This window comes from Mauremys reevesii, linkage group 7, assembly GCF_016161935.1.
Source record: "Mauremys reevesii isolate NIE-2019 linkage group 7, ASM1616193v1, whole genome shotgun sequence".
NCBI classification, from domain to species: Eukaryota; Metazoa; Chordata; order Testudines; family Geoemydidae; genus Mauremys; species Mauremys reevesii.
In genome coordinates, this window is record NC_052629.1 from 104,614,826 (window position 1) to 104,642,591 (window position 27,766).

The window sequence follows — 27,766 nt, forward strand, 5'->3', positions numbered from 1 at the left end:
TTGTTTTGCGTAAGGGATGCAGAATCAGGGCCTGAGTTAAACCAAGAACAACATGAGGAGCTGGGGACACACAGCGGTGTAGGGAGGACAGGGGCAGGTCGATAAGTTCCCTGGGAGAATAATGTGCACATCTTGAGGTTTCTTTTTTTAAATCTAAGGCTTTGGTTGAAAGGCCTCCTTGAAGCTGTGACTTTTCAGGAGGGACTCCGAGAATGGGAGGGAGGGGGTGTAGTGAGCAGGGTCAGGAGGGCGTTCCAGATATGGGGCAGCACGAAAGGAGGTGTAGAGGTGAGTTCCAAGAGGCATCCACAGAGACGGGTTGGGTTGAGCAAAGAGAGTGGCGTGGGTGTAAAGGAGCTGAGAGCCAGCCTGCAGCACTCCTTGCTCTTTCAGTCCTAGGTCTCTCTTGTACCCTGGTGAGTACGAAGGGGGCTGGCAGTTCGGTGACACGGACAGAAGTCTACCATAGACTAGCAGGAGACTGCCCGAACTCGTGGGGTTCTGTGGCGGGGAATGCCATCAACCCACTGATGCCTCCCACTAGCACAGGCCCCCTTACACCCCCCCCCCATCAGTGTGTTCTGCAGATTACTGGAAGCAAAGCACAAGACGCTTGCAATGCAACCCCCCTCCCTCTTGGCTGCCACTCCAAATGTAGGCTATAATGGAATGTAATATTTCTAAGGATGTATCTTTCATCCTGAGATACGGTCTTAAAAGTAGCTCGGGGGATCTTAGGAAGTCAGAGGGAGCTGCTATGCGTATGCAGATGCTGTTTCCATCAGCACAGATCATGTATATAATTTTCCTTTCCAGTGAATCTCTCTTGTTCTGTGTGTGCTCGTAATAGAACTTGCCCCCTCCTCTCCTCACCTCCCCATGGTTTGCTCTGTATCCTTCCTCCAGGGCCGGCTTGTGTAGAAATCACTGCTCCAGGCAGTGCTCCCCACCAGCAGGGCTTCCTCCTAGCACCTCGCGTGAAAGAGCCCAGACTGCTCACGTCAGACACCTGCCTCTTCCTTTCTCTCGCTTTCAGGGAGCACCTTTGGCCATCTTCACCCTGCATCTTCCTTCCTTCCCTCCCGCTCTCTACTTGTTTCCCCAGTCAGGCTTATCTCCCCCCTGTGGATTCTTGTTTTATTCTCTGCCTTCCCCTCTCTCTGCACAAAGCGCTGAAGAGCTCTCGGTGCGCTAAGCTGGAGATGAGAGAAGTGAGTGGATTTGTGCCCCAGGCCATGCACCTACCAAAATAATGGCGAGGTGCACTTCGTGCCTGGGGATGAGAGCGAGTGAAGGTGAAAGAGGAACGATGCCAACCCATTGGACTCAATGGAAAGACTCCTGTTGCTTTGCTAGGCTTGGACCAGGCCCTGGGACAGCAAGAAGAATGCCATGGGGACTTGAGCTGCCTGCTTCTAAACTGGCTGACAGGAAACTGTCTCCTGATGTTGTGATCCACAGGTTCTCGGACTGGGCTCTGTGAAGCTGATTGTGTCCTAGCTGGGATTTCAGGAGTGACGCTTTCTACTCTCGATAGCCTTCTCTCCATATAGCCTGGTGACTCTCCAGTGGTATCCAGAGACTTCCTTGACTCACTAACCTCAAACACCCCCCTGCACTGCCGCCTAGTGCTCCTGTATCAGATATTTCTCTGTGTAAATTGAACCGTGAGCAAATTCACAAATGACCCCAGAATTGGAAGGAAAGCAGCCCAGCTGTGCCGTCACCTAGCAGGGGCAGCAGGCCATGAGTGGAGACTCTGGCCTCAGACCCAAGGCTCAGTGTCCCCTACTCAATGCTGCTCACTCCACCTCTCTTTCTGCAAGGCTTTGTGTTTATTAGGGTGATCCTCGTTGGCTGCAGACCTCACTGCTCTTTTTCTAGGTGGGGGACCTACAGCCATGATGCTCCCCATCCCATTGTGGCCCCCTTAGAGGTTCCAGGGAAGACCCTGGACATGGATCGTTTCAGGACTATGAGCTCCTTGGGGGAGGGATCTGTTTGTACAGCACCTAGCACAATGGGGCCCTGGTCTATGGCTCAGGCTTCTAGGAGCTACAGTAATACAAATAATAAATCATCATCATAATGCTCAGAGACCCTTAGGAGGCAAGGAGGGGGAGAGTGTGACTGGCAACTCTGCTAGTCTGCCTCCTGGTGGTTGCCGCCAATGAACCCAGTCCCTCTGGGTAGGTTTCTATTTTGCCTAACTGGAGGTCTTTGCTGAGTTTGTCTCCACTCATGTGACACCTGGCTCCACCACTTGGAGGAGGCAGGAGAAATTGCTGGTGAATTAGTTATGGATAACATGGCAGCTTTGCTGGCTGGGGCTCTGCGCCTGCATTTGGGTCTGTATTGTGGCTCCAACATAAATAGTTTCCAGCCCAGTTTGGTTGGTTGTGGAACAGGTGCGATAGGAGAGTTGCTGTCTGCCCCAATGTCTAAAGTTTAAGGGCGGGTGTGAGGGAGATTTCCTGCAGTTATCAGGAGTGATGAAAGCTTTTTAGTTGATAAGTGACGAGGAATTAAAAATGCCTGACGGTGGGAAGCAGGAGAGAGACTGCACAGATGGCAGCATGCTGCCGAGCAACCTGCCACTGCATCGGGAACAGACAGTAATGACAAATGGACACTTCAGGATAAAACCTCAAACGCGCAGTACAGCCTGACATTGGGCAGAATGCGCCTCTCTCAAATGCACAGCAGAGAGCTCGGGCTCTTTTGTGTGCTTTGGCAACACCAGGGATCCAACGGGGCCAGTTTGCCGTGATTCATTGAACCAGTAAGTTTTGCTGCTAGAGGTATCTCGTCTCTAGAATCTCAGCTTTCATTATCGTCTCTCTAGCATTTGCTTCCTGTTCTGAAGGTTGTTCTTCATAACGACAAGTGCAAACTAGTGCAGTGGTGTCTGAGTCTGCAGACTGCTTGAAAAGTTAGCTCTGGGAGAGGTTTCAGCTTCCCATATTCATTTCAAAGGGTTCCAACACCTAATCGTGATCATTTACATTTCAAGGCTGCTAACTGTTTCACTGCTGATCAAAGCATGCAAGGAAAGAGAGGGACAATCAGATATCAGTAATCAGCTTAATTTGCAGCAAGGAAGATTAAGGTTAGATATTAGAAAAATATTTCTATCTATAAAGATAGTTAAACACTGGAACAGGCTTTCTAGGAAGGTGGTGGAATCCCTATCATTGGAGGTTTTTAAGAATAGGTTAGACAAAAATCAGTCAGAAATGTTCTAATGATACATAATCCTGCCTCAGCTTGCGGGGGTGGACTAGATGTCCTCTTGAGGTCCCTTCCAACCCTAAATCTCTATGATCACAGTGATAGGCCTGGTATGACAATGTCAATAACATGGTTTGTACCATCTGGGTCTCATTCTGGCATCATGAATGAGAAAGCTTAGGCCGCAAGTGGAGTTCAGCAGAATAGAATTACTAATTTATTGTCCCACTCTGACTCCTGGACTTGCCAAGGAAATATTGCTGAATGGAGGGGAACTGGAATTGGAATTGACTAGGGTAGGTAAGGGTAACACATGTCAGAACTGTGTTTAACTCTGCTCTAGTTTAGGTTCCCTAGTGCTTGTGTTCTAGCTGCTATATGTTTTATAGAGAGTTTGGCCAGCCAGTCTCTGTTAATGCCACTGTACACTAGGGATTACGTAACAGTAACTATAATATAATTACATTTGATATCTTCATGGTGGAGGGGAATCCTAGCAAGAGGTAACAATGTCACGCAGAACTCCAGGAACCAGCACTTTAGAAATGGCTCTCTTAGGTTAGAAAGAGCCTGAAGGTGTAAATTAGGAAATTAGAATCCCTGGAGGCTGCTGAAGAATAGCTTGTTAGAGTCACTAGAAATAAGTCTATTCCCTGGCAGATGAAGAGGAAGCCAACCGGCCAGCGAGGACCCAGTGTGGGTAACTGGTAAGGTACACACGGCCTAAAATATACCTGGGGATACCGGAGACCCAAGTTCCCTGTCAACTGCGTGGCACCCTATTTAGTGCTGCACAGACGCTCAGGGAGCCCTCCCGGGGACCAGCCACAGCCAGGGGAGGGGCGCCCCTTCCCCAGCCCCAAGCTAGACCGGCCCCCAACCTGCCACGGCCAGGGCAGTTCCCCAGCCCCAACTATGCTGCAGCCTGGACCTGTTGCGGCCGGGCGGGCCAAACCCGGATGAGATGGTGCGGCCTAAACTCAGGCAGCCTGGATCTGGCCAGGGCAGCACGGCGTGGCCCGGACCCAGCCACGGCCAGGGCGGCTCGGCTCGAACCCAGCTGGGGTGGCCCAGCCCGAACCCCGCCACGGCCTGGACCTGTTGTGGCAGGGGCGCACCTCACCGAACCCAGCCCTGCCTGGACCTGCTGGGACTGCGGGAGGGGTGCCTATCCTGCAGCCCCAACCCTGGAGTTGTCGCGGCAGGGAGAGGCGCCTCTCCCCCCCAACCCAGGTCCCCTCTCCCTGCTGTAGCCCCGGAGCACCCTCCTACACCCCAAACCCCTTATTCTTGGGCCCACCCCAGAGCCCGCACCTCCAGCCAGAGCCCTCCTCCCCACCCAACCCTCTGCCCTAGTGCTGAGCCCCTCATCACCAGCCCCACCCTAGAGCCTGCACCCTCAGCCAAAGTCCTCATAGCCCTGCACCCCAACCCTCTGGCCCAGCCCTGAGCCCCCCCCCACCCCTCAGCCCCACCCCCACCACATGAATTTTGTTATGTGCACTGATACGAAGGTGATGTGTGACACATCACCTCCATACTGGTGCACATAACAAAATTCATTCCGCACATGGGTGGGAAAAATTAGAGGGAACCCCGAGACTCAGCCCAGGGGAGGCTGGGAGAAGGGAGTGGAATATGATTAGGTGCACTCATCACTCCCCTCACACCTGCCCACACACACGGCTGGAGTGCTCTGCCTCGGAGCGGAGCTCATGGCCTCAGTGCCTTGTAGGATCAAGCCCCCAGTGTGAGACTGTCCCTCCCAATTCAGGACTGATGGCAACTCTAGAAGAGGTCTGGAAGCATTAGGCCTTGACCTGAAAGAGATGGGAAGAAAAGACTGCTTAGCCTTGAAGTTAACGTGGGAAAAGGCGTGGGACACAGATCCCTAGGTGGAGTCCTTCTCTCTGGTCCCATCTTCTCCTTGCCCAGGGCATACCACATATTCCCCAGTGTTTTTGCAGCCTCATTTTAAATATCCAGAGTTATGGAGGCTTGAGAGACTATGAAACAGCCTGAAAAATCTCATGGCTAGAAGATGTTTCTTCATATTTAGCTTGTATTTGCCAGAGCTCCATTTCATCCTCTTATTTCTGGTGGTTATCACTGGGCCACCCAAACAGTCTACTCTGCCCTCAGTGATCACCCTATCAAGCGCTTGTACCCAGGAACCCCCTTTGACCAACCTCTCCATGGATACTGCTTTACTGTTTGGATTAATTGCCGTCTCCCATCACCCTGATAGCAGATTTGCCTGCCTCCCCGTCCCTGCTTGAGGGAGGATTGGAGCAATCCTTTTGCTTTGTTGTTTGTTTTTTTTCCACTCCGCACCACCCCATCAAAGCTACTGGAGATAGGAGGCTACAGCTGTGCTTTTAAGTTGAATATCTGCAGCTGAAATAAAATTGCATATATTTGCATAAGGAGCATCTCAATTAACATATTTGTGGGTAAAGCAACAAGGGCTGTTCATTTGGAAGTGAAAACGTGAGCGAAACATGGAAATGACTTCAGCCCCTTTGCAAGCAGCTTAATTAAATATTTCCTTAGTGTGTGCGCATGGATTTAAAAAGCCACTGCTGTATATGTAATGGGGTGTGAAACTCTAGAGCAAGGAGCTCCATCCCTGCAAAGCCCCAGGTGTGTGGATTTGTACAGAAGCTGCCTGTACCTTGATCTGTCTGAGCAGGCATCTATGTCATACTCACCATCCTTGTGTTATCCCAGCACCTCTGAAGTGACAGCTCGGCCCGGGGGGCGGCGGGGAGACGGGGGAGAAGGAATTCAGCGTGATTCCTGAATTGGTTGGAGCCTCCTGTTTGGGAGGTGTTCTGTCTGTTTCCTTACATTGCAGATCTAGGCTCTCCCCCTCCCTTTCACCTCCTTCACCGCTCTCCCTGTGAAAGCCCCCCAGGGGGTGCTGGCATGGAAGCCTGACTTGTTCAGAGCTGGGGTTCAAGGTTAGCCTTTCCACTCTAGGCAGTGCACCGGTCTCATTCCTGCCAAGGGCCCTATGTACCTAAGGGTGTCCCTGTGTTTCCATGTAATTGCTGGGGGCCCAGCTCTGCTCTAGTGGGGACAATGGAAGCAGGACAAGCCCTTTGTTGGGGTAATCTATGCTGTGCCATTGTTCTTTCCTCCCTCTTGGTTGTCTCCCTGCCTCCCCCCATCTCTCCCCACTGCTTGTCTCCCAATCAGCAGGCCAGGTTTGGTTCCATGGGACGCTCTTGCTTCTTGTGAGCCTGGCTTGAGAGTCAGAGTCCTGGGTTAATTTAAGGCCTTGTGGGGTTGTGACAGCACCGTGTCCTGAAGGAGCCATGTTCTGATGGAGGCAGCTGTTGTGGAGTCAGGACTCAAGTGGTGCAGTCCTGAATTGCACCCTTCCCAGTGGAGATCTGCCCCATGCCAGCAAAGCACTGAGCTCCTTGGTGATTTACCCTTGAAGCAGTGATAGTGTCAGAGACTGTTGTTTGGTGTCACCGAGAGACTCCCCGTTCATTTATTTAGCTACTTGCTCTGCGCTAAACAGCTATTTAACAACCACATTAATATCTGGGTGATGGCTTAGAGCTGGGATTCTGCCTGTGTTGAGCCCTCTTGTGATGTGAGATCGCCATCTGTACTAGAAATCCTCTGTGTCAGCTGATCCCGGACCTGAAGCAGGTTGTTAAAGCACTTCTGAAATGTGTCTTACAACAGGATGGTGGCCTTGTCTAGACTCGGAGAAATGGTGTTTCTGAAGAACATATTAGCTGTCACATTTTAAACAAAGTCCTGTTTAAAAGTATATTAGCACCAAGTATAGAAAGGGTTTAATACCTTGGCAAACATGCTAGCTGGGTGTGATCAGCCCTAGGCTGCGTGAATATGTAGCAAGGCCAAAATACCATCAGGTTATTAGAATTCTTCCCAGGTGAACAATCCCGGGGGTGGTTTGTAATAGAGCCAAGGAAGTGTCAGCAGACAGCCTGTCCAGACCACGAGCACATGGGCCAGGATCGACAGCTAACACAAATCCAGCAGCACTTGTTGTCCCGCACTGGGGACTCCGGCCTGAGCGCATTGCCCTTTCCCACCATCCCCTCTGTGTGGCTCAGGCTGATATTTCACACTGAATCCCTATGCCCAGCCTTGGAACCAAGGACATAGTGCGGACTATTGCACTGCTGTAGTGGGTAGGTGCGAGGGGCCCTGTGCCATTCCGATGCTGCAGGCTTGGCTAGCTGCTCCGTTTCTCCGGGAATCGGCTGTCATGCTGAGGTAACTCCAGGTCTCCTTTTCGCGTCCAGCTCTAATTATGGTGCTTTGGAAGGGCTGCAGTTGTGCTCTTTGTGCTCAATAAAAGCTTCCTGCCTGCCATGTCTGTATCCTACCAAAGCTGTCCCTTTGCAAGGCGTCTCTGACACAGAGACTTCAAAGTACTGGAGCACGGCTCTTGGGATCAAACAATGGTGAGCATGGGCCCTGGGGAGATGCAGAGGAGAGAGAGGAAGGGGGGCGGAGAGAGAGAGACACAGCTAGAGCAAAGGGGGAAACACACACACACAATCAGCCAGAAGGAGACAGAAAACCATGGGAGGGATTGAGACACACAAACAACCAGAGAAGGGGGTGGGAAACACAGGCATAGCCCAGCGAGAGTGACCGAGGATGTGGGAGGGGGCCGACAGAGGGGGGGGGTCACACACATTGCATTGTAAGCAAGTGAAAGGCGCTACAGTCATGAAATGTTAATCTGACCCAACCTTTGGCCAATTATAATTTTCCTCTGAATGAATGTGCATTAATGCAGAGGGCTTTTTTCTCCCTGCAATGGAGGGGCCTTGTTCTGACTCCATATGCTAAAATTGCCTTTCATAAAACCAAAAATAAAGCTCACAAAGTGTGCAATTCAGCCCCCTCATGAGCAGGCGGGAAGGGAAGGGCCCAGCGCTGCCAAGTTAGAGAGAAGGGTCGCCCGCAGGTCCCCTGCCTTTGAGCACATGGCGTGTGTTATCACCACATGTTTTGACGGGGAGCAGACCGTGGCTGGGACAAGGGGAGGAGCGAGAGAGACGCTGTAAACTTTGTATACAGGCCCTGGAGTGGATGATTTGGTATGGTGGGGGTGGGGGGCTCCCCTGTTAGAACCCAGACTGACCTCAGGGCCCCAGGGTAGTGCTTTGACGTAGCGAGTGGAGGGGTGACTCTGTGGGGCCTGTCAACCCTCTGACTGTGCTCTGTCTCAGTGCCGGAGGGTAGTGCAAGGGGGTGCTGTGCTGCAGGTAGCGGGGTGGGTGACGCAGTAAGGGGTGCTCTCCCCTCTGTCTGTGTGCTGCCCCCAAGGTGGTGCTAGGTGGCTCTGTGCTGTATCAGATACAACAATGGCTCTCAAATTTTTTAACGGTGACCCCTTTCACCTACCAAGCCTCTGAGTGCGACCCCCCCCCCTTATAAATTAAAAACACTTTTTTATATATTTAACACCATTATAAATGCTAGAAGCAAAGCGGGGTTTGGGGTGGAGGTTGACAGCTCACGACCCCCCCATGCAATAATCTCACGACCCCCTGAGGGGTCCCGACCCCCAGTTTGAGAACCCCTGAGATACAACCATGTGGATAAGATGTGAAATAGAGGCCCTGACTTTTCATGGTGATTAAAAATCCTGTAGCACTTTAAGCAAGAGTCAGGACGTTAACTCCTAGATGCTGGCCAAATTTGACTGTGGGTTCTGCCTCCCTAAATCCCCCTGCACGTTCAGTTGGAGAGCGAGTGTGTGTTTTCACCTCTTGTCCTAAATTATTGTGTGGCCTGATGTTACCATGGGCCATTAATACAGCTGCATTTCTGTGGGTGGAGGAACGGGCCCTGTTGCAGTCTGTAAGGCGCTTTGGGACCACAAGAGGTGGTGACTGCCTCACAGTGTTTTGACGCTACCTCACGGGCTCTCTCTCCCTACAGCTGCCTGTCCTGTGTGAATGGCTCCTTCCCATGCCACTGGTGTAAATATCGGCACATCTGCACCCACAACGCTGCTGACTGCTCCTTCCAGGAGGGGCGTGTCAACATGTCTGAGGTAAGGAGCCGTAAAACTGCTGCCCCCAGAGTCTCCAGCCACCTCCCATCTGCTCTGCTTTGGTTTCTGACATGGACTGTTTGCTGGCTTTTGAGGGAGAGATCTGTAGAGCTGCAATCCCTTCTCTGTCCCCCAAAACCTTCCGAAATCTGTGACGGCCTCAGGCCAGCAGCCCCCCAGCCAGGGCTTGCTCTTGGTTTCTGTTGCCTGGGCAGTGATGGATGCAGTTGTGGAGATTCTCCTGGGCTGTTTCCCTGCCTGGTTAGCCCTCAGTGGCATCATCAGCTTGTCCTGATGCTCAGTCACTGTGTGAGCCATTAAGAGTGAAGCCTGGGGGGCAGTATGTCCATTACAAACCAGGCCACCGGTGATTCCTCTCACCCTCCCGCACCTCATCTTATCTAGGCAGCTTCAAACCCGCTACTATGTTAGACCGTTAACCCTTCATGTGCTGCAGTCGCAGGGGGCTCCCAAGTCATTTAATTGCAGTTACTTCGTGGAGACTTGTAGAAATTAGGCCAAACTTTCAACTGGCCATTAACACTTGCAACCCCAGTGTGTGCAGGCACAAATGAGCGTCACACTGTGTATGTCTCACTACACCCATGAACAGCCGTGGCCGCAAATGGAGTGGGACATTGGCTCATGAGACCATCTCAGCCCATTCCTTCAGGAGCCAGTGCTGGACTGGTCCTGACAGCATACGCTTTGTTCAGGCTAGCTCCGGATGGCTCAAGCAAAGGACCTGCCTTTTGAAGTAACTGGTGATTTGGGAGTGTCCAGCTTGAGACACCGTTACAGGGGCCTGGTTTTCAGAATGAGAGCATCTGCCCTCTCCGAATGTGTCTCAAGCTGAGCACCCAGCATCACAAGTCACTTCTGAACAGTTAGGCCAGAACTCCCGCCATTGCCTGTGGGGAATGTTCCATGCCCTGCCAGGGGTAAGAGGTGTAACTAGGACTGCATGTGGTGGTGTGGTACCAGGGCGTGTGAAGCTGCAAAACCTATGGTGTGACCACTGACTTCAGTGGAGTCAGGATTTCACCCATGCTGTGTTATAGGCCTTCCAGACGGGACTCAGAGTTCACGCAGCTTGTTTTATCTCTGGATGGTGGCCAGAGGGCCAGCAATGCCGGCATGTGGCTTCCTGCAGCGGCCCAATACGGCCCAAGTCCACGTGGCCATTTGCACAATGTCACTAGAGCTGGGGTCAATGGGAATTTCCTTCCTGACCTCCTGTGGTGATGCGCTAATGCCCTGAAGACAGCAGTTGAATCCCCTTCCGATTCAGACATGCGTGGCTGCCGGCCTTGTTGTCCTGTGTTGCTAGCTGCCCAGCCTGCTGCGGAGAGCCAGTGAGTAATGAAGGTTTCTCTCTCCCCGAGGGTGTCTGTGTTAGACTGAGCTCTGTGCTTTCTGTCACCATCTGCTAAATTGGAAGAAAAGGGCTCCCTTAAAAAGCCATGTGTTAGGAGCGCTCTATTAAAAACTACCACTTGCCTAGAACCGTTTCCCTTCGGCCCTTCCATCGCTTCCCCTTTGCAGCTCGATTTTGTCAGAGGCGGCACTAACCCTTCCCATGCTGGAAGCTTTAGATTGAGTCGCCAAAGGCAAGGAAATGTCTAGTGGTTAGAGCAGTGACCCTTTGTGGTGTGTGCGCTTCTGGGGCTCTGCAGGTCCTAATAGGTGCTTTGGGATGCTCCAGACACCCAGAGGCTGGTGACTGATTTACTGTGATTGAACTGCACCTGTTCACCTCGTCCAGCATCTAACACTTATGCACCTGAATACTGTGGGGTAGAGGTGCAGAGAAAAGGCAGCGCCTAGCTGTGATGAATTTCTGGGCTCAGCCAGAGTCTGTGGTTCTTTCTAGCTCCCAGGTGGAGTAACACAGCCTGTGCTACTGTCACCACACAGGCGCTCCCTAAGGCTACATTGGCATGATGAGCTGGAGGTGTGATTCCCAGCTGGAGGAGACATGCTCATGCTAGCTCTCATCTGAGCTAGTGCACTAAAAATAGTGTCGTTGTGGTACCGCAGGCAGCTGGGAGTGGTGGCACAGGCTAGCAGCCTGCATATGTTCCCGTGGGGTTCAGGCAGGTTTGTACTCGGGGCGGCTAGCACGGTACTGCCACTGCCCATGCTCCTGTGGCCACACTAGTATCTTTAGTGCGCAAGCTCAGATGAGAGCTAGCATGAGTATGTCTGCGTGAACAGGGGATCAGACCCCCCCACAGCTTGTAGTGTAGATGGAACCGACATCCTGGCTTGCTGATACACTACAAGGAACAAGTACTTGTAAATACCTGAGAGAGGTGGTTTCGAGGTTTTCTTTTAAAACGGGTGCGTTCCTGTTGGACTCAAACTGTCATAAACTCCTTCCCCCGCTATCAAATGGTGCGGATCAGTTTAAAAGCAGCACTGCACTGCATTCTGGTGATTTCCTTGGCTGTCTGCCCCCGGAGATCGACCTACCGCTTGCGTTTCTGTCTGATGGACACGCAGCCCTCAACGTTAGGCACAGAGGTTAGCTCGCCATTCTGCGGTTTAGAGCCATCCTGTTCTGAAGGCAGGCCGAAAAAGCACTTGCTCTTGGAGGGGCCTCTCTGGATTGGAGGAGGAATTAGCAACACTGGGAAGTCAGGCCTCCCATTTGCCTTCCCCCAGCAATTAGCAGAGAGTGCTAGAAATAATGAGACTTTCTGAGGACAATCTTCATCCTTGTTTTAGACGTGGTGTGTGTTGTCCCCCTCCCATCCAGACACCTGTTAGGTGCTTTCCCCTTTCTCTGCTGGGGTATGGTACCAAGAAAGGAGCAATGGGCCTTCTTCAGGGGGATGGTTCAAATGTGTTTCTTACTGGGGAAAGCACTTGACAAAGTGACCTCGGGGACTTCTCTCCCGCCTGCCCATTAGTGGGGAGGCTGAGATCTGGCAGAACTCATGTCACATCAGGGATCCCAAGCTAGGGCTGGGCCCAGGGAGCAAGGGAGAGTAAAGCTTGTACTTTCCCATGTATAAAAAACAGCTAAGATTTCCCTCTTGTTTTCCTCTCTCCGGGTTTATGAAATTCCAGCTGGCTCAGAGACATTCACCTCCTCAGCAGAGGGCATCTTCCTGTAGAACCCAGTCAGCCCTCCGACTTGGGAGAAGGCCTAGATTCGCCAGAACATTGCCCCCCACCTCATTTCACAGGCTCTTTCCCATAGCCACCCCTCCTCCACAGTTCTGGGATCTTTCCTCCTGCCCTCCTCCCACCAGAGATGCTTCCTATCCCCAGCCATCCCTCACAGAGACCCCTTGGTTTGCCTTCACCCCCCCACATCAGCTAGGAGACCTGCCAGTAGCCCAGCCAGTTAACTCCCCGGCCCCTGTCCAGTTCTGCTCCCGTGCTTAGGGTGAGCAGAAGCTTCCTCTCAGAGAGCCCCCTCCCATAACCATTGGGAGCCTTTCCTCTTCATCTCTTGCGGCTGGTGCTCCTGAGTCCCCAGCACGGGGTGTATAAGCTGGCGCGCCTCTGGAGTAGCTGTGAGTTGGTTCCACCTCGTGGGTGGCTCATGTGCAGAGTTAGATGGATCCCACCGTGAGTGCCAGTGCAGCCTAGGCGCCTTCATTGGTATTTTTCACTTCCCTCTCGCTGCGTCGTTTCCACCCTGACTCCTGTCACTGCAGCCGCTCCGGGCTGACGAGCGTCTGCTCGGCATTGAATAGGTCAAGCTCCCAGCGACGAACCATTCATTTTTCTTTTCCCCCTCTTTTGTCATTTCTGGGAGCCTGGGCCCTCCAGGAAGGAAGCGGAGAACTGGGCAATTACTCATCCAGAGCCCAGCCATCAGCAGCACAATTACTCTTGTGCAACGGCCGCTTACGTGTGAGGGAGCGACTTTATTTATGATAGACCCGATCCTACATGCCTTTCTCGTGCAAGGGGCCCATGGAAGTCAATGGGCCTGATCCTGCCACTCCCACAGCACAATGGGGCTGCTTCCATGAGCAAGGCAAGAGGACCTGGTCCTGTGTACCTCATAATATCTCGGATACATGATCTGGAATCAGCGAGGCCCAATAAACACAGACCCCAACGCTGCTGTTTTCCAGAGCAGCTGCACTTCAGGGCCCACATTTTCGGCCAACTCCAAAATCGCACCTGCAAACTGTACGGTCAGCGCTCATAGCCCTTTAGCCACATACCTCCCTGTTCTGCATGCACACATTAGCTGTGTCTGCATGTGCAAACCTCGGCAGGCAGAAGTTTGGAGATATGATCCTAAAAGCATCTGGAAATATCCTCAGGCTCTTGTTTTCTGAGACATGGGCCCTTCCCAGAGGTCCAAGCTTGAGAACAGGCACCGTGTGGGTGAGATCTGGCCCTGGCCAAACATTGGGGCTAGACTCAGGCAGGACCTGAGCCTTGTGTGATGCTTGGAACAGCTCAGTTGAGGTCACTTTCACTTGGGGGATCCTGGCTGGGGTGGTGAAGTACTGGCAGACTGTCTGCCAAGGTGCCCCTCCCGGCTCCTGCTGCTCTACCTACAAAGCCTGTTTTGGGGAGGTTTTCAAATGAGAGCGGTTCAGACACAGATCCTGATGAGCCCCGTGATTGTGTAGAGGTTGCTGCCGTCCTCCTTGGTGCTGGGCCATCGCCTGCGGGTCAAATTAAGAACAGAGAGACAACCTGACGCTGAATTTCTAGCCTTTTGTGGGTGTGTGTCTAACCCTCAGAGTTATTTTAAGCAGGGCTTGGTCTGGCTGAATTTCAGCTTGTCTGAGTGTGGCCAGTGAGGTAATGGAAATCTCCTGCCCCCAGTCAGAGGGTTAACCCTTTCCTTGCTGGTTTTCCTCTTGTACCTGCTGTGCCGTCATTGCCCAGTAAGCTCTCTTTGTAATCAGGGGCGCACTGCGAGGCGCCTGCTGCATGAGGCAGCCCAATGGGTGTATTCTACCTGGGTCAGTCTGGCGCACTCAGCAGGGGAGCAGTGCATTCCCCTGGAGACTCCTGGGCACTGGCAGCACAGAAGATGCGGGCTACATGGGGCGTGTATGGAAAGCTGGGCAGCACAGCAGGTGCTTGCTGGTTCATGAGAGCAGGCCAGGAGGGATTGCGGGTTGGTAGGCGCTATCACTCATTGCATTTGTCCTTGTGTTTGTCCAGGATGTGTCTGGGAACAGCCAGCACCCTGCCGCTTTCCTGCTGCCAGTGAGAATTAAGCCCCTGCCCCGAGGCCATTGATGGGCTTGGAATCCCTGGGCTTTGGTTTCCTGAGGTTTAACTCCACATTGCTCTTTGACCCTCTGGGCTTTCCCTAGGAGTGCGGCGGGAGGGAAGGCCGTGATGATGGGGGAAGTGCAGGAGCTCCCCTCTCCCGCCCCACTTTCCCACTCATAGCGCTGGCTGGGGAATGTGATCGGCCATTCAGACTGAATTATCTTTTAGTAAAAGGCTGCTCTGCGGAGACAGGGTCCTGTGTGTCTGCTGGAGGGGAGTTTGCCGTGGAATTGGGGAGGACCGTGAAAGGCTCGTGCTCTGAAGGCTGTAACGATCTGTGGAGAGCTCCTGCGCTGAATGCAGTCAGCTCTTCCCCCATACCCAGGAGCAGGTGCTGCTCTGAGCTGTGGAGACCCAGTCGGGCTTTTGGGGCATCCCTGAAGCATTGGAAAGACTCACAGCTCCTCTGCCTTCCCCGAGAAAGGATCAAAGCCCCTGGGTGGAGGATGGCCTCCTTTGGGAGCCTGGCAGGGCCTCCTTCAGCCAGCTTGGGTGGAAGGGGTAGCAGGGAGCGACTCTCCAATGCTACCAACCCACAGAGCAAGGGGCTGGGGCTGGCAATGAGTTCAGGGTCTTCCCTTCTCCTCCAGACCTTATGGCAGTGTGCAGAGCCCTAACCACTGGACCCCCAGCCTGGCCTCTGCAGCACTGACAGCCCTGAGGAGTAAGAGACCAGGAATGGAACCAGGCCCTTCTGTAGGATGGTGGACCTGGCCCCCAGCTGCCGACTGCACCAGCCACCCATACTCACAGGACAAGCCACCCGCTTCCCCCACGTGTCCAAACCACCTTACCCTTTGCTGTGTTAACCCAAGACCGCCTCTCCTCAGGCCACTGACGTGCTCTCCAGCTGAGCCCATCAGCTTCTAAAACACTCTCCTGCACCTCCGAACCTCCCAACTCAACCCCTTTCCCAGCCTCCCAGGCCTACTCCTTCTCTCTTGGGAATCCAGATCAAGCCAGACTCCTTCACGCACTAATGCAGCCCCAATTCAGTGGAAGGGCAGTTAGGGGGCAGCCCAGGTCCCAACTCAGAGCCAGCTTGGCCCAGAGTTGCTTTAAGGCAGGCCGGCAGACAGGGTCGCAGCAGAGGGAAGGGCTAATTATATTGAAAGCAGGGACCAGCCCTGGGGGAAGAGGAGGGGGTTTGGTCACCCTGGTGGCTGTTCCAGTCCTTCTAAAGGAAGATGAGGGCCCCCCACCAGTTTTGGGAGGGCAGATGGTGGGTCCTTACTGAGGGGGAATGTAAGCTGAGTTGGTACAAACTCCAAGAGGAATTTGGGGTGGGCTGGGTGGGGCTTCAGCAAAGTCCTCCAGTGCATTTCCCCCAATGAGAGCAGTGGCTGTCAGATTCCCAGCTGCCCCAGTGCGCTGGGAGCTGAGGACCTGGCATGGCTGAATCTGGTTCCTTACAGTGTACTGTCATGCTAGCATGGGTAGGCGGCATGGGACTGTTAGAGGCACTTCCTGGGGATGCAGGGTAGAACTGTGCATATACCACAGCCATTCCCCTGCCAGTGAGAGCTGGACTCATCCGGTAAGGAATCGGCTGGGAGAGAAGCAGTCCGTAGAGGGAGAGGCAGAGAGAAATGGGGAGGTGGGGTGGGGAGAGACATAGCCAGAGATGGAGGTGGGGGAAAGCAAAGAGAGAGACACATACCCAAAGGTGGAGGGAAGGGAGACAGAAAACGATAGAGATGGGCGGGGGCGGGGGGGATAGACAGATGGAGGGCGAGGAGAGAGTGTGAGAGCTGAGGGACAGGGAGAAGCAGCCAGATGGAAGGGAAGAGAGAGGGTCAGAATGGCCCAGAGATGGTGAGATACAGATGGAGAGGGGCAAGGCCCGGCGTAGGAGGCAGGGCGGGGGTGCAGCCAGGCAGCTGGAACAGGTTCGGCCTCGTACCCAATTGCTGCACCCCCTAGTCCCCAGGCACTGCCCCTAGAGTTTGGGAGGTTCCAGCCAGGGTGGCCATCCACTCTCGTCTCAGTGGCCGGTACCCATCTGGACCATGTGGTGGAATATCTATGTGGTGCTGCAACTCCATGACTGGAGCTGTTTGGAAAACAGGGGCGGGGGAGTTCTGTGGAAAATTACGAGTTTTCATTAAAAAAGTGAAAATTTAACATTTTAGGGGTTGTTTATTTTTTAATTAAAGGTCTCCAGTTTTTGAGGGCAGCAGACATGGCCACCGAGTATTTCGGTTTGTTGAAAACCCTTGGAGAAAAATGGTAAATTTTCGACCAACCCAACTCTCCACCCGCCCTGCTCCGAGGTGGTGGAGCCTGGAAGGGGGAGCTGGAGGGGAATGCGGCGTAGGCCCCCGAGCTGGGTGGAGAGCTTTTGGGGCTTTATGGAGCCTTCCTGCCCAGCATGGCAGGAGTTAACTGACTGCATGGGAAGTTTCATCAGTCCTTTGAATTGATGCTTAAAATTGTTGAGGAAGGAGTTGTTAAAATCCCCTGGCCACCACACAAGGCGGGGGGCTGAGTAGAGTCAGCCAGTCCCCCCCGAGGAAACCTCATCACGCGCTTTGGCCTGGAGTGACAGGGCCTGCGGCTCACTGGAAATGGCTCCCAGCACCAGGTGTTTCCTGTTTTGGAGCAGGGTGAGATTTTTGCTGGATGAGACAAATCTCCCGGCAGATGCAGAACATGTGACGTAGCTGGTGGATTCGGCTCCTTCAGCAAAATGGGAGAGTGTGTGTGTGTGTGAGAGAGAGAGAGAGAGAGCATTAACTCTGTGTGTGTGTGTGTGTGTGTGTGTGTGTGTGTGTGTGTGTGTGTGTGTGTGTGTAAGAGAGAGTGAATGCACACGTGTGCACGTAAGGAAGAATTAACTGTGTGTTCATGTGAGAGAGCGTGAGCATTATCTCTGTTTGCATGCACTGTGGGGCCCATTCTCTATTGGACCCAGGCATGCCTGAGCAAGGTGGGGTAACAAAACAGCTGGCAGGGTAGGGGAGCTACAGCAATCGGCTCGCACAGTTACTCAGCAGAGGCTTCAGGGAGCAGAAGCCAATTGTTTAACGGTCAGTCAGAGAATTGCTGGTGGAGGTGGGAGAGGGTCTTCAGGAGGGCGCTGGGTCCAAGGGCAGTGGGCTTGTCGACCAGCTCAAGGAGAGCAGAGCATTCCATGCCTAGGGAGAAGTTGCACTGGTGGCTGTTGGAGAAGCAGACATAGGCAGTCCAGGCTGACATGGGGGAGATGGGAGCAGGGTGGGTGAGCAGTTACCCAGGGCCTTGAAGGCAAGGAAGTGGAGGGGTTTCGGGTCTTGTTTAAGAGGAGAAGCGAAGCCCCCGAGGTTGTGTGGATTCCCGGCCAGGGAGGCTGCGCCACCCACCGTACCTCCCTGAACTGCAGTGGGATTGTACAGAGCGCTAAAACCCCGTCAGAAGCTCACATCCCATCCTGAGCAATGGCTGATGGGAGCCAGCACCAGCTAGGTTGTGGGGTTTCAGACCTGGCTGCTGCTCTCTGAATCCGTCCTGTGATCCAGTGCTGGCAGTTTTCAGAGTGCCCCTGAGTGAATGTATGGAGCTGGGCATCCCCTGGAGGTTCCAACCCGAGGGACAGGTATATCCAGAGTGGGGTTATTGCCATGGCATTGGGATTATTGGCAGAGCCGAGACGTTATTGCAAGTCCCTGACCCAGGGCCAGGTGTCTGTCTCCTGGTGGCCTGGAGAGGATCTACAGCATTGTAAGTAAAATATGACGTATCTGGGCTCTAAACCAGAGCCCTAAATGAGCCCCTCCGCCGTCACCAGGGAGCGAGATCTAGAGCATGGATCTCTGCAAGTCAGGACTCCTGGATTCTATCATTGCACAAGTCAGTTTCCTTCTCTACGCCTCACTTTCCCCACCTGCAAAACGGAGATGATCAACCCTGCTGGTGGCTACCAGGATCAGGCTGTGCAATCACCTCCCAAGAGAGGTGATGGAGCTCTGGAAAGCAGGTGGGACAGTGCCCTAGGAAGTGTGCTGCAGGGCCCAAGCCTGCACTGCCCTCAGGGAGATGGACCACATGGCAAGTTGGTCTGGTTCTTCCCAACCGGTGCTGGTTCTCTGCTGATCTGGGGGTGCAGGGGTTTGTGGTGGTTAAGGATGTCGGTAAAGTGTTTCTGGGTGCTCAGGTGAGATGTGCAGTGGCAGTGGTGCTGGGAGTAGCTTTCCTCAGTGGAATGGCACCTCAGTCATTGCTATTCCTGCCTCTGGTTCCAGCCCCACTTATTGGAATTAACATCACTATGTCAGGTGAGAGCTGTGAAGGCTGCAGCTGGGGAATTGGTCGACCTGCCCTGCTCCCATCAGGGCGGCCAGGAGAAGCTGCTGCAGATCCCCGAACAAAGTGCCGTTTCTGTTCTTGGACCGGTATTCGTTTCAAAACATGTTATTCTCTCTCCCCTATTTAAAGCCAGTGCCGCTAAGAGTAGCTGTCCCCAGGCACGAGTCCCCAACCGGCCCTGCAAGGCTGGCCTGGGGATTGCATCAGGCTATTGTTGCTGAAGCGAGGTCCTTTGGGAATGCCGAGCTGTTGTTCTGCCCAGACCCATTTATTTTTGCTCTCCGCCCGCTCTCCTGTGCTTTGCAGACAGGCCTGGGGGATCCCCAGAGAGCAGCCTGAGTGTTGAAACTGAATGCTGCGAAAAGTTCACTTTTGCATTAGTGCGACCCCCGCCCGCTTCCCCCTGGAGCTGCTGCGGAAGACTGGCAAGATGAGGCTCTGGCTCAGGTGCCAGCTGCCGTTCCTCTGAGCTCCCAGCTTGCTCAGCTATAAATCCAGCTTCAGGTGCAGCTCTGAGCCATCCATCGCGCATGCCACCCTCCTTTCTGGGACTGGGTTGATGCCGTATCTACTGAGTGGATGTTGCCACCGATCAGTGGAGCCTCCCACTAGTGTTGCAGATCTCCATGGGGTCTGCACGTGGCTGCTGTGCCAGGCAGAGCTGGTGGACACTCTGTTAAGCCCCTCTTGGCTGGAAGTGGCTTTATGCAGATCCCACAACTGAATGCTCTGCTTCTCCTTTGCAAGGGCTGCGCTGGATTTCTAGGTCAGACCTGCCGGGAGAGCCGGAGTTGGCTCTGTTGTTTATTTGTAGGGCCTCATGGGCCAGCTGGGCTTTCTGCAGCTTAGGATTCATGGGGAATGTTAAAGGGACGAACTGGAGGCAGGATTTTCCTTCTGGAATATCAGGGCTCTGTTCTCGGCAAGCTATGGAGTTTTACTCGGGCTGTCACAGATGGGTTAGTGTCGGGCCCACAAGTTGTAGCATGCTCAACTCTCCACCCTCATGGGTTATGGTCCTTATTTTAGACTTGATTCTTGGTTGGGGTTCAGCAAGATTGCCCAGGGCTGAAATAGGGGGCTTGGAAGTCAGGAGGGAGGTGCACTGGCAGAGCTGTGTGGGGCCCAAGACTGGAATAGCCAGGGGGGGCTGTGGGTCAGGAGGGAGATGCACTGGCAGGGCGGTGAGGGTGGGGGTAACTTTGCCTGGCTGCCTGGACTGCTGTGTGCCTGGCTCCGGCCAGTGTTTAGTCTCAGTTTCCCTTCTCCGTTTTCTAAATAGACCTGCAGCCTTCAGTGCAGAGCTGCTTCCTTCCCGGGGCCTACGGGCTGGCCTGGGGCTCACTTGGCCTTTGCTGGCTCTAGTTGCCCATGCCCAGCTGGAATGCTCCACGGGAAGCCCTGCATTAGCAGGCAGGTTGCAAGTAGGGCTGGGGGGCTCAGTGCGAGCTGGTTTGTCGTCTGTTCCCCTCCAGGCTGCTAGCCTGAGTTGGCTGGGCCCAGCAGTGTCTGTGGGAGAGACAACATGGCTCTGCCTAGAGAGAGGGTTGCACGGGAGTGAGAACAGGTGCCCGGCAGGCTCAAGTATGAGGAGGGTGGGATCTGTACAGCGTGTGACAGAGCTGAGTGGTGTGTGGCAGTGACAGCGTGCTGGGTAACGTGGCCTGGTACCGCTGAGCAGTGCCCCCTCCGGCTGAGTGGGGGGTGTCATTGATGGGCTCTAAAACCAGTCTCCTCTTTTTCTTGGTTGGACGGGTCATGGACAGGGGCTGTGGGTGTGGGAGGAAAGCGGGTGAGGGGGAAGCCTGTCCCTCTTGCAAAATTTGCTGCAGAATCTGCCCCTTGCCACAGAAATGTGTTCCAGAAACTCAGCTTTCCTAACCCTCAGTGGTTGTTCAAAATCTTTCCAAGTGTGAACTTAGGGAAACTGATGCAGTGATAGCTGAAACAGTAGCTCTGAGAAGGGTAACCCGAGAAAGGGCACCTCAGTGTGTTAACTCTGAAACCTAATGATTAGAATGAAGGTGTCAAAGCCTACTTCACTGCTGATCATTTTACCAGAAACATGCAGCTAACAAGCTCATCCCACAACCCCAACCTGCCTCCCACAGTCTCCCTGCCGGCCCAACAGTCTGTAACACAGTTGGGCCTTATGTTTGCACAACTGTATCCTACTGCTCATTAAAAATGGCAAATGTTGGGGCGGTGGGAAACGGATTCAACATTGGACAGAGTAACATGAGGACATTGACATTGTCCCGTTTCTGTGTTAGCCCAAAGGTGCCGCAGAATTCCCAGCCTGCCGCACTGGGCTGCTGTGGAAACCAGGGGTTCGTGCTGCAGAAGGTAGGTCCTGCATGCTGCCGAGTATGCAGAGCCTTGGTCAAAGCAGCCGTGAATTCCTGCACTCACAAAGGGCAGGATCCTGCCCTTCCAGCTGTGTACCATTTCTCATGCTATTTTCCTGGCCCATCGGTTTGGGTGTTTTCTCAGTAGGGTCTGGAGTATCTCAGTGCGGGCGATGACCAGCATTCCCAGATCGGGGGGTTACTGTGCCTTGTCTCACTAGTTCATGGCCTGCTGTTTGTTCCTCCTGCAGGACTGCCCACAGATTCTGCCCTCCACCCAGATCTACATCCCTGTGGGCGTGGTGAAGCCCATCACTCTGACAGCCAAGAACCTGCCACAGCCACAGTCCGGCCAGCGCAACTACGAATGCATCTTCCACATCCCTGGCAGCGCCACCCGCGTCACAGCTCTGCGCTTCAACAGCACCAGCATCCAGTGCCAGAACACCTCGGTGAGTCCACGGCTCCTGCCCTGCCGGGCCTGGGCTGCTCTTCCATCACAGGGTGTGTGTGAACACCATTCCTGCCTGCAGAGTGTCTGGGACACCTCCCCTGGCACTTCTCCAGACAGAACGTGTTTCGCTTCCAGGTCGTTCCTCTCCGCTTGCCCCACAAACTCCATGGTTTAAAGGTCACCCCAGCTGCCTCGCTTGTTCCCTGGCTGGTTTTTGTCTCTTTCATGCTTGATCGGCAGGTGGAAAATGTAGGTTCATGGTGCCCTTGGGGCCTTGGGAGAGATTCTCCAGCTCCCTGCGCTCTGTGTCCCTCCCCCCTCTCCCCCTCAGTCTCTGTCTTTTCCTTTCCCTGTCTCTTTCCCCTCCCAGCTGCAAGGAGAGATTGCTTGGTGGAATTGTTCCATGCAGAATCAACACCCCTCCCTCCTCTGCTGTGGAGCCAAACCGACCCCAGGGGGGACCCTCCCATGCTTTATGAGCATTTCCAAGGAAATTTGCTTATGAAAGCCAAAGAAAGTAGCCTGGGCTGGAGCCAGCTGGGCTGGAGTTGGAGACTCTGCTCCCGCTTCCCTCCTTCCCTGTTTGCACTTGGTTTCCCCTTACACCGAATGATCCCACTTTACAAGTGGAATTGAGTTAATTCCTTATTGCATGCAGCAGTGCACTCACTCACACGCGCTCATGCATGTCCAGTCACACTTCCCCAGCCTGTTTGGCTGCTGCCCATCAACCCTGGGCTTCCACACACAGCTCTGCCCATGGCTGTCAACCCTGCCCTGCAGCCCCCGCTACGACTCCAGTCCTGAGCTCTCTCAGCGCTACCCACACCTCTACCAGCGCCCCTCACTCCTGCCCTCCAGCCCCTCTGCGTTTCCATTCCTGAGCTCTCTCAGCGCTCTGCCAGCGCCCCTCACTCCTGCCCTCCAGCCCCTCTGCGTTTCCATTCCTGAGCTCTCTCAGCGCTCTGCCAGTGCCCCTCAGCGCTAACCCTCTTCCCCTGCTAGTCCAGCCTCCTCTTCCCCAGCTCTGATGATGCGTTTCAGGCCCATCCCCTACTCTTCTGCCAGTGCACTCTCTGTCTAGACCTCCAGCAGTCCCAATGTCCCCCACAAACGCCTCTGCTGATGCACCCCCTCTTGGCTGGCTCGCTCTGCCCCTGGATGGGATGAGGAGTAGAGTGGCTTTCACAGCCAGGCCATGTGGTCCCTCTGGGAAGCTCTGTGTGCAGAGAGCGCTGATGCTGCGAACAGGCAGATCTAAAGTATCAATCCTCCATTCACCTCTAAGGAATGCTGCTTCTACAGTTCCTCTGCTGACTTGCTGGACTCTGTACCGACCTTTCCTCATCTGCATGAGAGGGGCCTCTCCTCTCTCGCTTTCTCATTTAATCCTTTCAAAATTTGTTTCCCGTCACTCGCACCATGAAACTCGTTTGCAGCCCGACGTGAGCCGCGCTCCCTGCTCTCCCATCCTTCAGCTGCACAAGTGACATTTAGAAGCTATTGAAAAGCTGCTGTTTGCTTGAGACGGCCTTTCCTTCCTCTCCTCCCCCCCGCAGGTCTCACTGGGGGGGTGTTAGGCTGGGCCTGGAGAACATCACAGTGTCTCTCTCTCTCTCTCCGCACTTGTGAGTTTGGGTTTGGGAAAGGGAGCTCGGCAAAGGGGATTCTTTGCCCATGATGTATGTAGTGTGTCTGGGGGAGAGGAGATGCTCTCCACCCAAATGGATCTGCTACTTAAACTATCAGCTATGCTCTGCCCTGGCTGGTTGGTAGCAGGGCAGCTGCGCCCTTCTCTGGATGGGCCTGGGCTGGTGGGCAGCGAGGCAGCTATGCCTTTGCTGCTGACTCACCCTGGGAACTGACCCAGCGGTATAAAATGTCTGCACCATTTTCTGGTAAAGAGGTGACTGGAGGCTGGTACCGAGGGGTCTGGAGGGAGACTCCTAGGAAGAAACTGTTCATGGGAGAAAACTCAGGCTAAGATCTACATTGTGTTGTCGTATAAGTTAACGGGAAAGGGGAGGGGGCACTTACCCAGTGTATGTGTGCTGGGCTGAGGCCAGGCTTGGAGCAGAGCCTGCTCGCAGCTGTGAAATGGCACGAAGTCGCACACGGAGGTGTATGAGTTCAGGTGAGGGGCAGATGTGGGGTGGGAGGAAGCAGCAAGGGGCAGTTGAACTTGTAAGATGCCCCGGTCTTGTTTTCGTGTGTGTGTGTGAGAGAGAGAGAGAGAGAGAGAGAGAGAGATCCCTCCACACAGACATGGCTGTGAATGTGAGCTACAAATGGGCTCTAGAGAGGGTGTGTTTCAGATTCTCAGAGGGTCACTGACTCCTTCACATCACCGTTTCTGTCCTGGGGAGCTCTCCCAAATTCCATCCTGTCCTCCACCTGTCTGCCACTGAGCCCTCAATGCTGCACACGCCTAGCAAGCCTTAAATCCCACCTCAGACAGCCAGCGAGCCTTGACTCCTGCCCTCCATTCCCCGTGGTGAGCCCTAAGTCCCGCGCCCGTCTCAGCCATTTCCCTCCTCGCAGCTCGGCAAGGTTCTGGGTCCAGGGAGGGCTGGGAAGCGCTCTCCGGGTGAGGCTGAGGTGCTTGGACTGTATCTGGGAGACGAGAGGAAGCCAATGCAGAGCTGGAGCACCCTGGTCAGGCTCCACTTTGCCCTGCCCTCTGTGGGGCCAGTGCAGGGTTGTCCTCCACCAGGGCTTTGCCCTGTAGAGATAGGGAAGGGACATCAGGTCCCATCTTATCCATCCCCTTGACCTCATACTGGTGGGCTCAGTCTGTTTTCCAGGACTCCATGTAGCCCAGTTTTAAATGTCTGAAGAAAAACTGAATGAAGAAGTCTGTGTGTGTGTGTGTGTGTGTGTGTGTGTCAGTGTCAGTGTCAGTGAGAGCTCAGACTGCTCCCCCAGCTAGGAACGCCCGAGCTGGACTCCCATTCCTGCACCGTGGATAGCTCTGCTGCTCCATCTCTATCAGAGTCTTGTAAGAGATTCTTTGGAGGTCAGCGGAACGGCCATTTTCCCAGCAGGAGGCCAATTACACAAAATACCTGCTCAGCCATCTGGGGGCCGTTACTGCAACACACAGGCTCTTGTACGAGGCCTAATCGCATCCCAACTGCCAGTGCTCGCAAGCCTTGAAATGGGGTTGATTAGGAGGCTGGGGGATTCTGCAGCCTGGCCGCGCAAGTGCTTTGGAGGAGCCATTCGTCAGCTGCGGAGGAGGGAGGAATGGGGTTTCCTAGTCACTGCAGGGCAGCGAGGCTGCACGGAGTCTGAGCCCAGCGCAGAGACACGTTACCAGTGTGCCAGCCACATCCATTGGCGAGTAGTCACCCAGCGCACCCGTGGGATGGCTCTTTGGGGAAAGACAGTGCAGATGCAGCTGATGCATGGGGAAAGGTCATATAGCTCCTGATTCTGCAATTGCTTATTCACCGGCTTGGCTTTACTAATGCAAGTAGTCCTGTTAAGGTCAGTAGGCTTACTCGGATGAGTAAAGCTACACACTTGTCTGAGTGTTGGTGGGATCAGGACCCACATCACAGAATCACAGAAGCCAGCATTTCCTTTCTGATCTGCCCATTACCCAGCTTCCTGGGGGTGTTTCCCAAGAACAGCCAAGCAGAGCTGGGTCCTTGCCCTTGTGCTCCCCAGGAGATCAGAGCAGCTTTGTGTTCACACCCCGCCTCAGCGCTCCAGTACCTGCCAGAGGTCTGGTGGGGTTTGCTCTCAACAGAGTGGGAAAGAAGGAAGCCAGGTAGAAAATGTGAGAGAAGCACGGAGGTGGCCTTAAGGTGGGTATTCACCTGTGAGCATTTATTGAGGAGCCACCCTGTCGCCGTCTCCTTCCCTCCCCAGTTTATTCTACGCCTCTGCTCTCAATCCCACCTCCCTGCCCCTAGCCTCCCTCCTGCCAGCTCAATCCAGCCCTCCAGTCATGGGCTCTCCCCTCCCGGGGAATTCACTCTTTTGACTTGTTCTTTCCCTCCTCCCCTGGAGACGCAGAATCAATTCGCTTGGGTCCAATCCGGTGATGTGCTGAGTGGATCCTCGATCCCGCTGGCTTCAGTGGGAGTTAAGAGGGCTAAATCTTCTCTTAAACAGTCCCTGTTTTTGTAGCGTATGGGTTGGCTTAGCTCACTCTGAAGCGCTCTGGGATGCTGGGTACTGACGGGCACGATATAAAAATAAATGGCATGGTTGAACGGTAGCGGGAATGCTGGCTTAATGGGTCTTGAAGGTTGTATCTGTTACACAGCCCGTGGGAGAAGCCTGTATCTATAGAAATACAAAGCCTGGGAAAGATGCTGCCGTGACTGGGGGCGAGTAGGTGGGGTTTTGGGGATGGGGATGGGAATTACTGACACTCTGCTGTTTTCTTCCCATTCCACTACTGCCTGCGAACAGGGACGATGGGAAATGCTAGGGGCAAAAGGTAACTTCTGTATTTTCAGAGCAGCTCTGTGCATTCCCGCAACGGTGCATTAACTGCACTGCGCCTGGAGCTTTTATTTAAAGGAACATGAGGGCTCTTTAGTTTAGGCACCAAGCAGCAGGTTTTGTTTGAAACATGAATGTATTTTAGAGTCATAGAGTCAAAGACTTTAAGGTCAGAAGGGACCAATATGATCGTCTAGTCTGACCTCCTGCACAATGCAGGCCACAGAATCTCACCCACCCACTCCTGTAACAAACCCCTAACCTATGTCTGAGCCATTGAAGTCCTCAAATCATGGTTTAAAGACTTCAAGGTGCAGAGAATCCTCCAGCAAGTGACCCCTGCCCCACGCTGCAGAGGAAGGCGAAAAACCTCCAAGGCCTCTGCCAATTTGCCCTGGAGGAAAATTCCTTCCCGACGCCAAATATGGTGATCAGCTAAACCCTGAGCATGTGGGCAAGACTCACCAGCCAGACACCCAGGAAAGAATTCTCGGTAGTAACTCAGATCCCACCCCATCTAACATCCCATCACAAGCCATAGGGCATATTTACCGCTAATAATCAAAGATCAATTAATTGCTAAAATTAAGCTATCCCATCATACCATCCCCTCCATAAACTTACCACACTTAGTCTTGAAGCCAGATATGTCCTTTGCCCCCACTGCTCCCCTTGGAAGGCGGTTCCAGAACTTACAACGCTTAACTCTAGAACCAGCCACTCTTATGAATTATTTGTGTTACAGTGGGGCTATTGTGCTAGGGACTGTACAGACACCTGATAAGAGGTAGTCCCTGCTCCCAAAGAACTGAAAGGCGGAACAGAGAAGAAACGACATGAGCACAGAGAGTGTGCAGAGACTTGCACAAGATCACACAGCAGCTTAGTGGCAGATGCGGGACAGAGAACCCAGGTTTCCTATTTCCCAGTCCAATGCTTGATCCATTGGACAGCACTGCATCTCCTACTTGGAGTCCACATCTCCATAATTAAAAATTGCAAAGAGGTTGCCATTTGGCTAGTATGAAAACACAGGTTTGGCCTAGAAATGATCAGATGTGCCCTGGTAGCAAAGCAAAATGTCTGTGTGCAGGGTGTAGAACATTGGTCAAGTTGTCCTTGAGTTACAAATCATTGAGATTTTGGGGCTGGTCAGTTGCAGCTCCATGGTGTTAAGATATGAACCAGAATTCCTTTGTAAATCCAATTTTCATTCTCCTTCTAACTCTGCCCAAGAGAAATCTTTCTCAGATGACAGGACCTGTCTTTACTTTCAGGGTACACTCAGTGCCTGTTTTAACATTTGTAGGCAATGAGCCAGCCCGTTCTTTAGAGTGGGTGCTTAAAATTCACACTTCTTTGTAATTTTACTGTTCTATCCTTTTTCGATCCATCTGGCTTGATGATAACACTTCACACTTTCCATGCAGTTAAGTATAATTAATGGTAACCTGCAGTAGGGGGTGGAGGAGGGATTGAGTTCCTACCCTGGGTTGTTTCTTTGTGATGGATAAGGAAGGCTGGAAACTTTTCCTGTGTTTTTGTTTGTTTGTTTAAATTTGACTTGTTTACAATGTTAGAAAGTTATCTTGTCTAGCCAGAAGACACTCTAGTGACTGGAGAACTAGTGAAATACTGAAATCACCAGAGACTGAAAGTTGTGTA

At 53.4% G+C, this 27,766-nt stretch overlaps 1 protein-coding gene across 4 annotated transcripts in view; it reads left to right on the top strand.

The window, feature by feature from the left end:
- The window catches only part of PLXNA1 (plexin A1), a 267,745-nt gene that overhangs the window by 147,253 nt on the left and 92,726 nt on the right, over positions 1-27,766 (top strand). For all 4 annotated transcript variants that reach the window (XM_039547182.1, XM_039547183.1, XM_039547184.1 and 1 more), the window contains exons 9-10: positions 9,178-9,292; positions 21,441-21,641. In XM_039547182.1, coding sequence (XP_039403116.1) covers positions 9,178-9,292; positions 21,441-21,641 — 316 coding nt within the window. The remainder of the gene's footprint in view (positions 1-9,177; positions 9,293-21,440; positions 21,642-27,766) is intronic.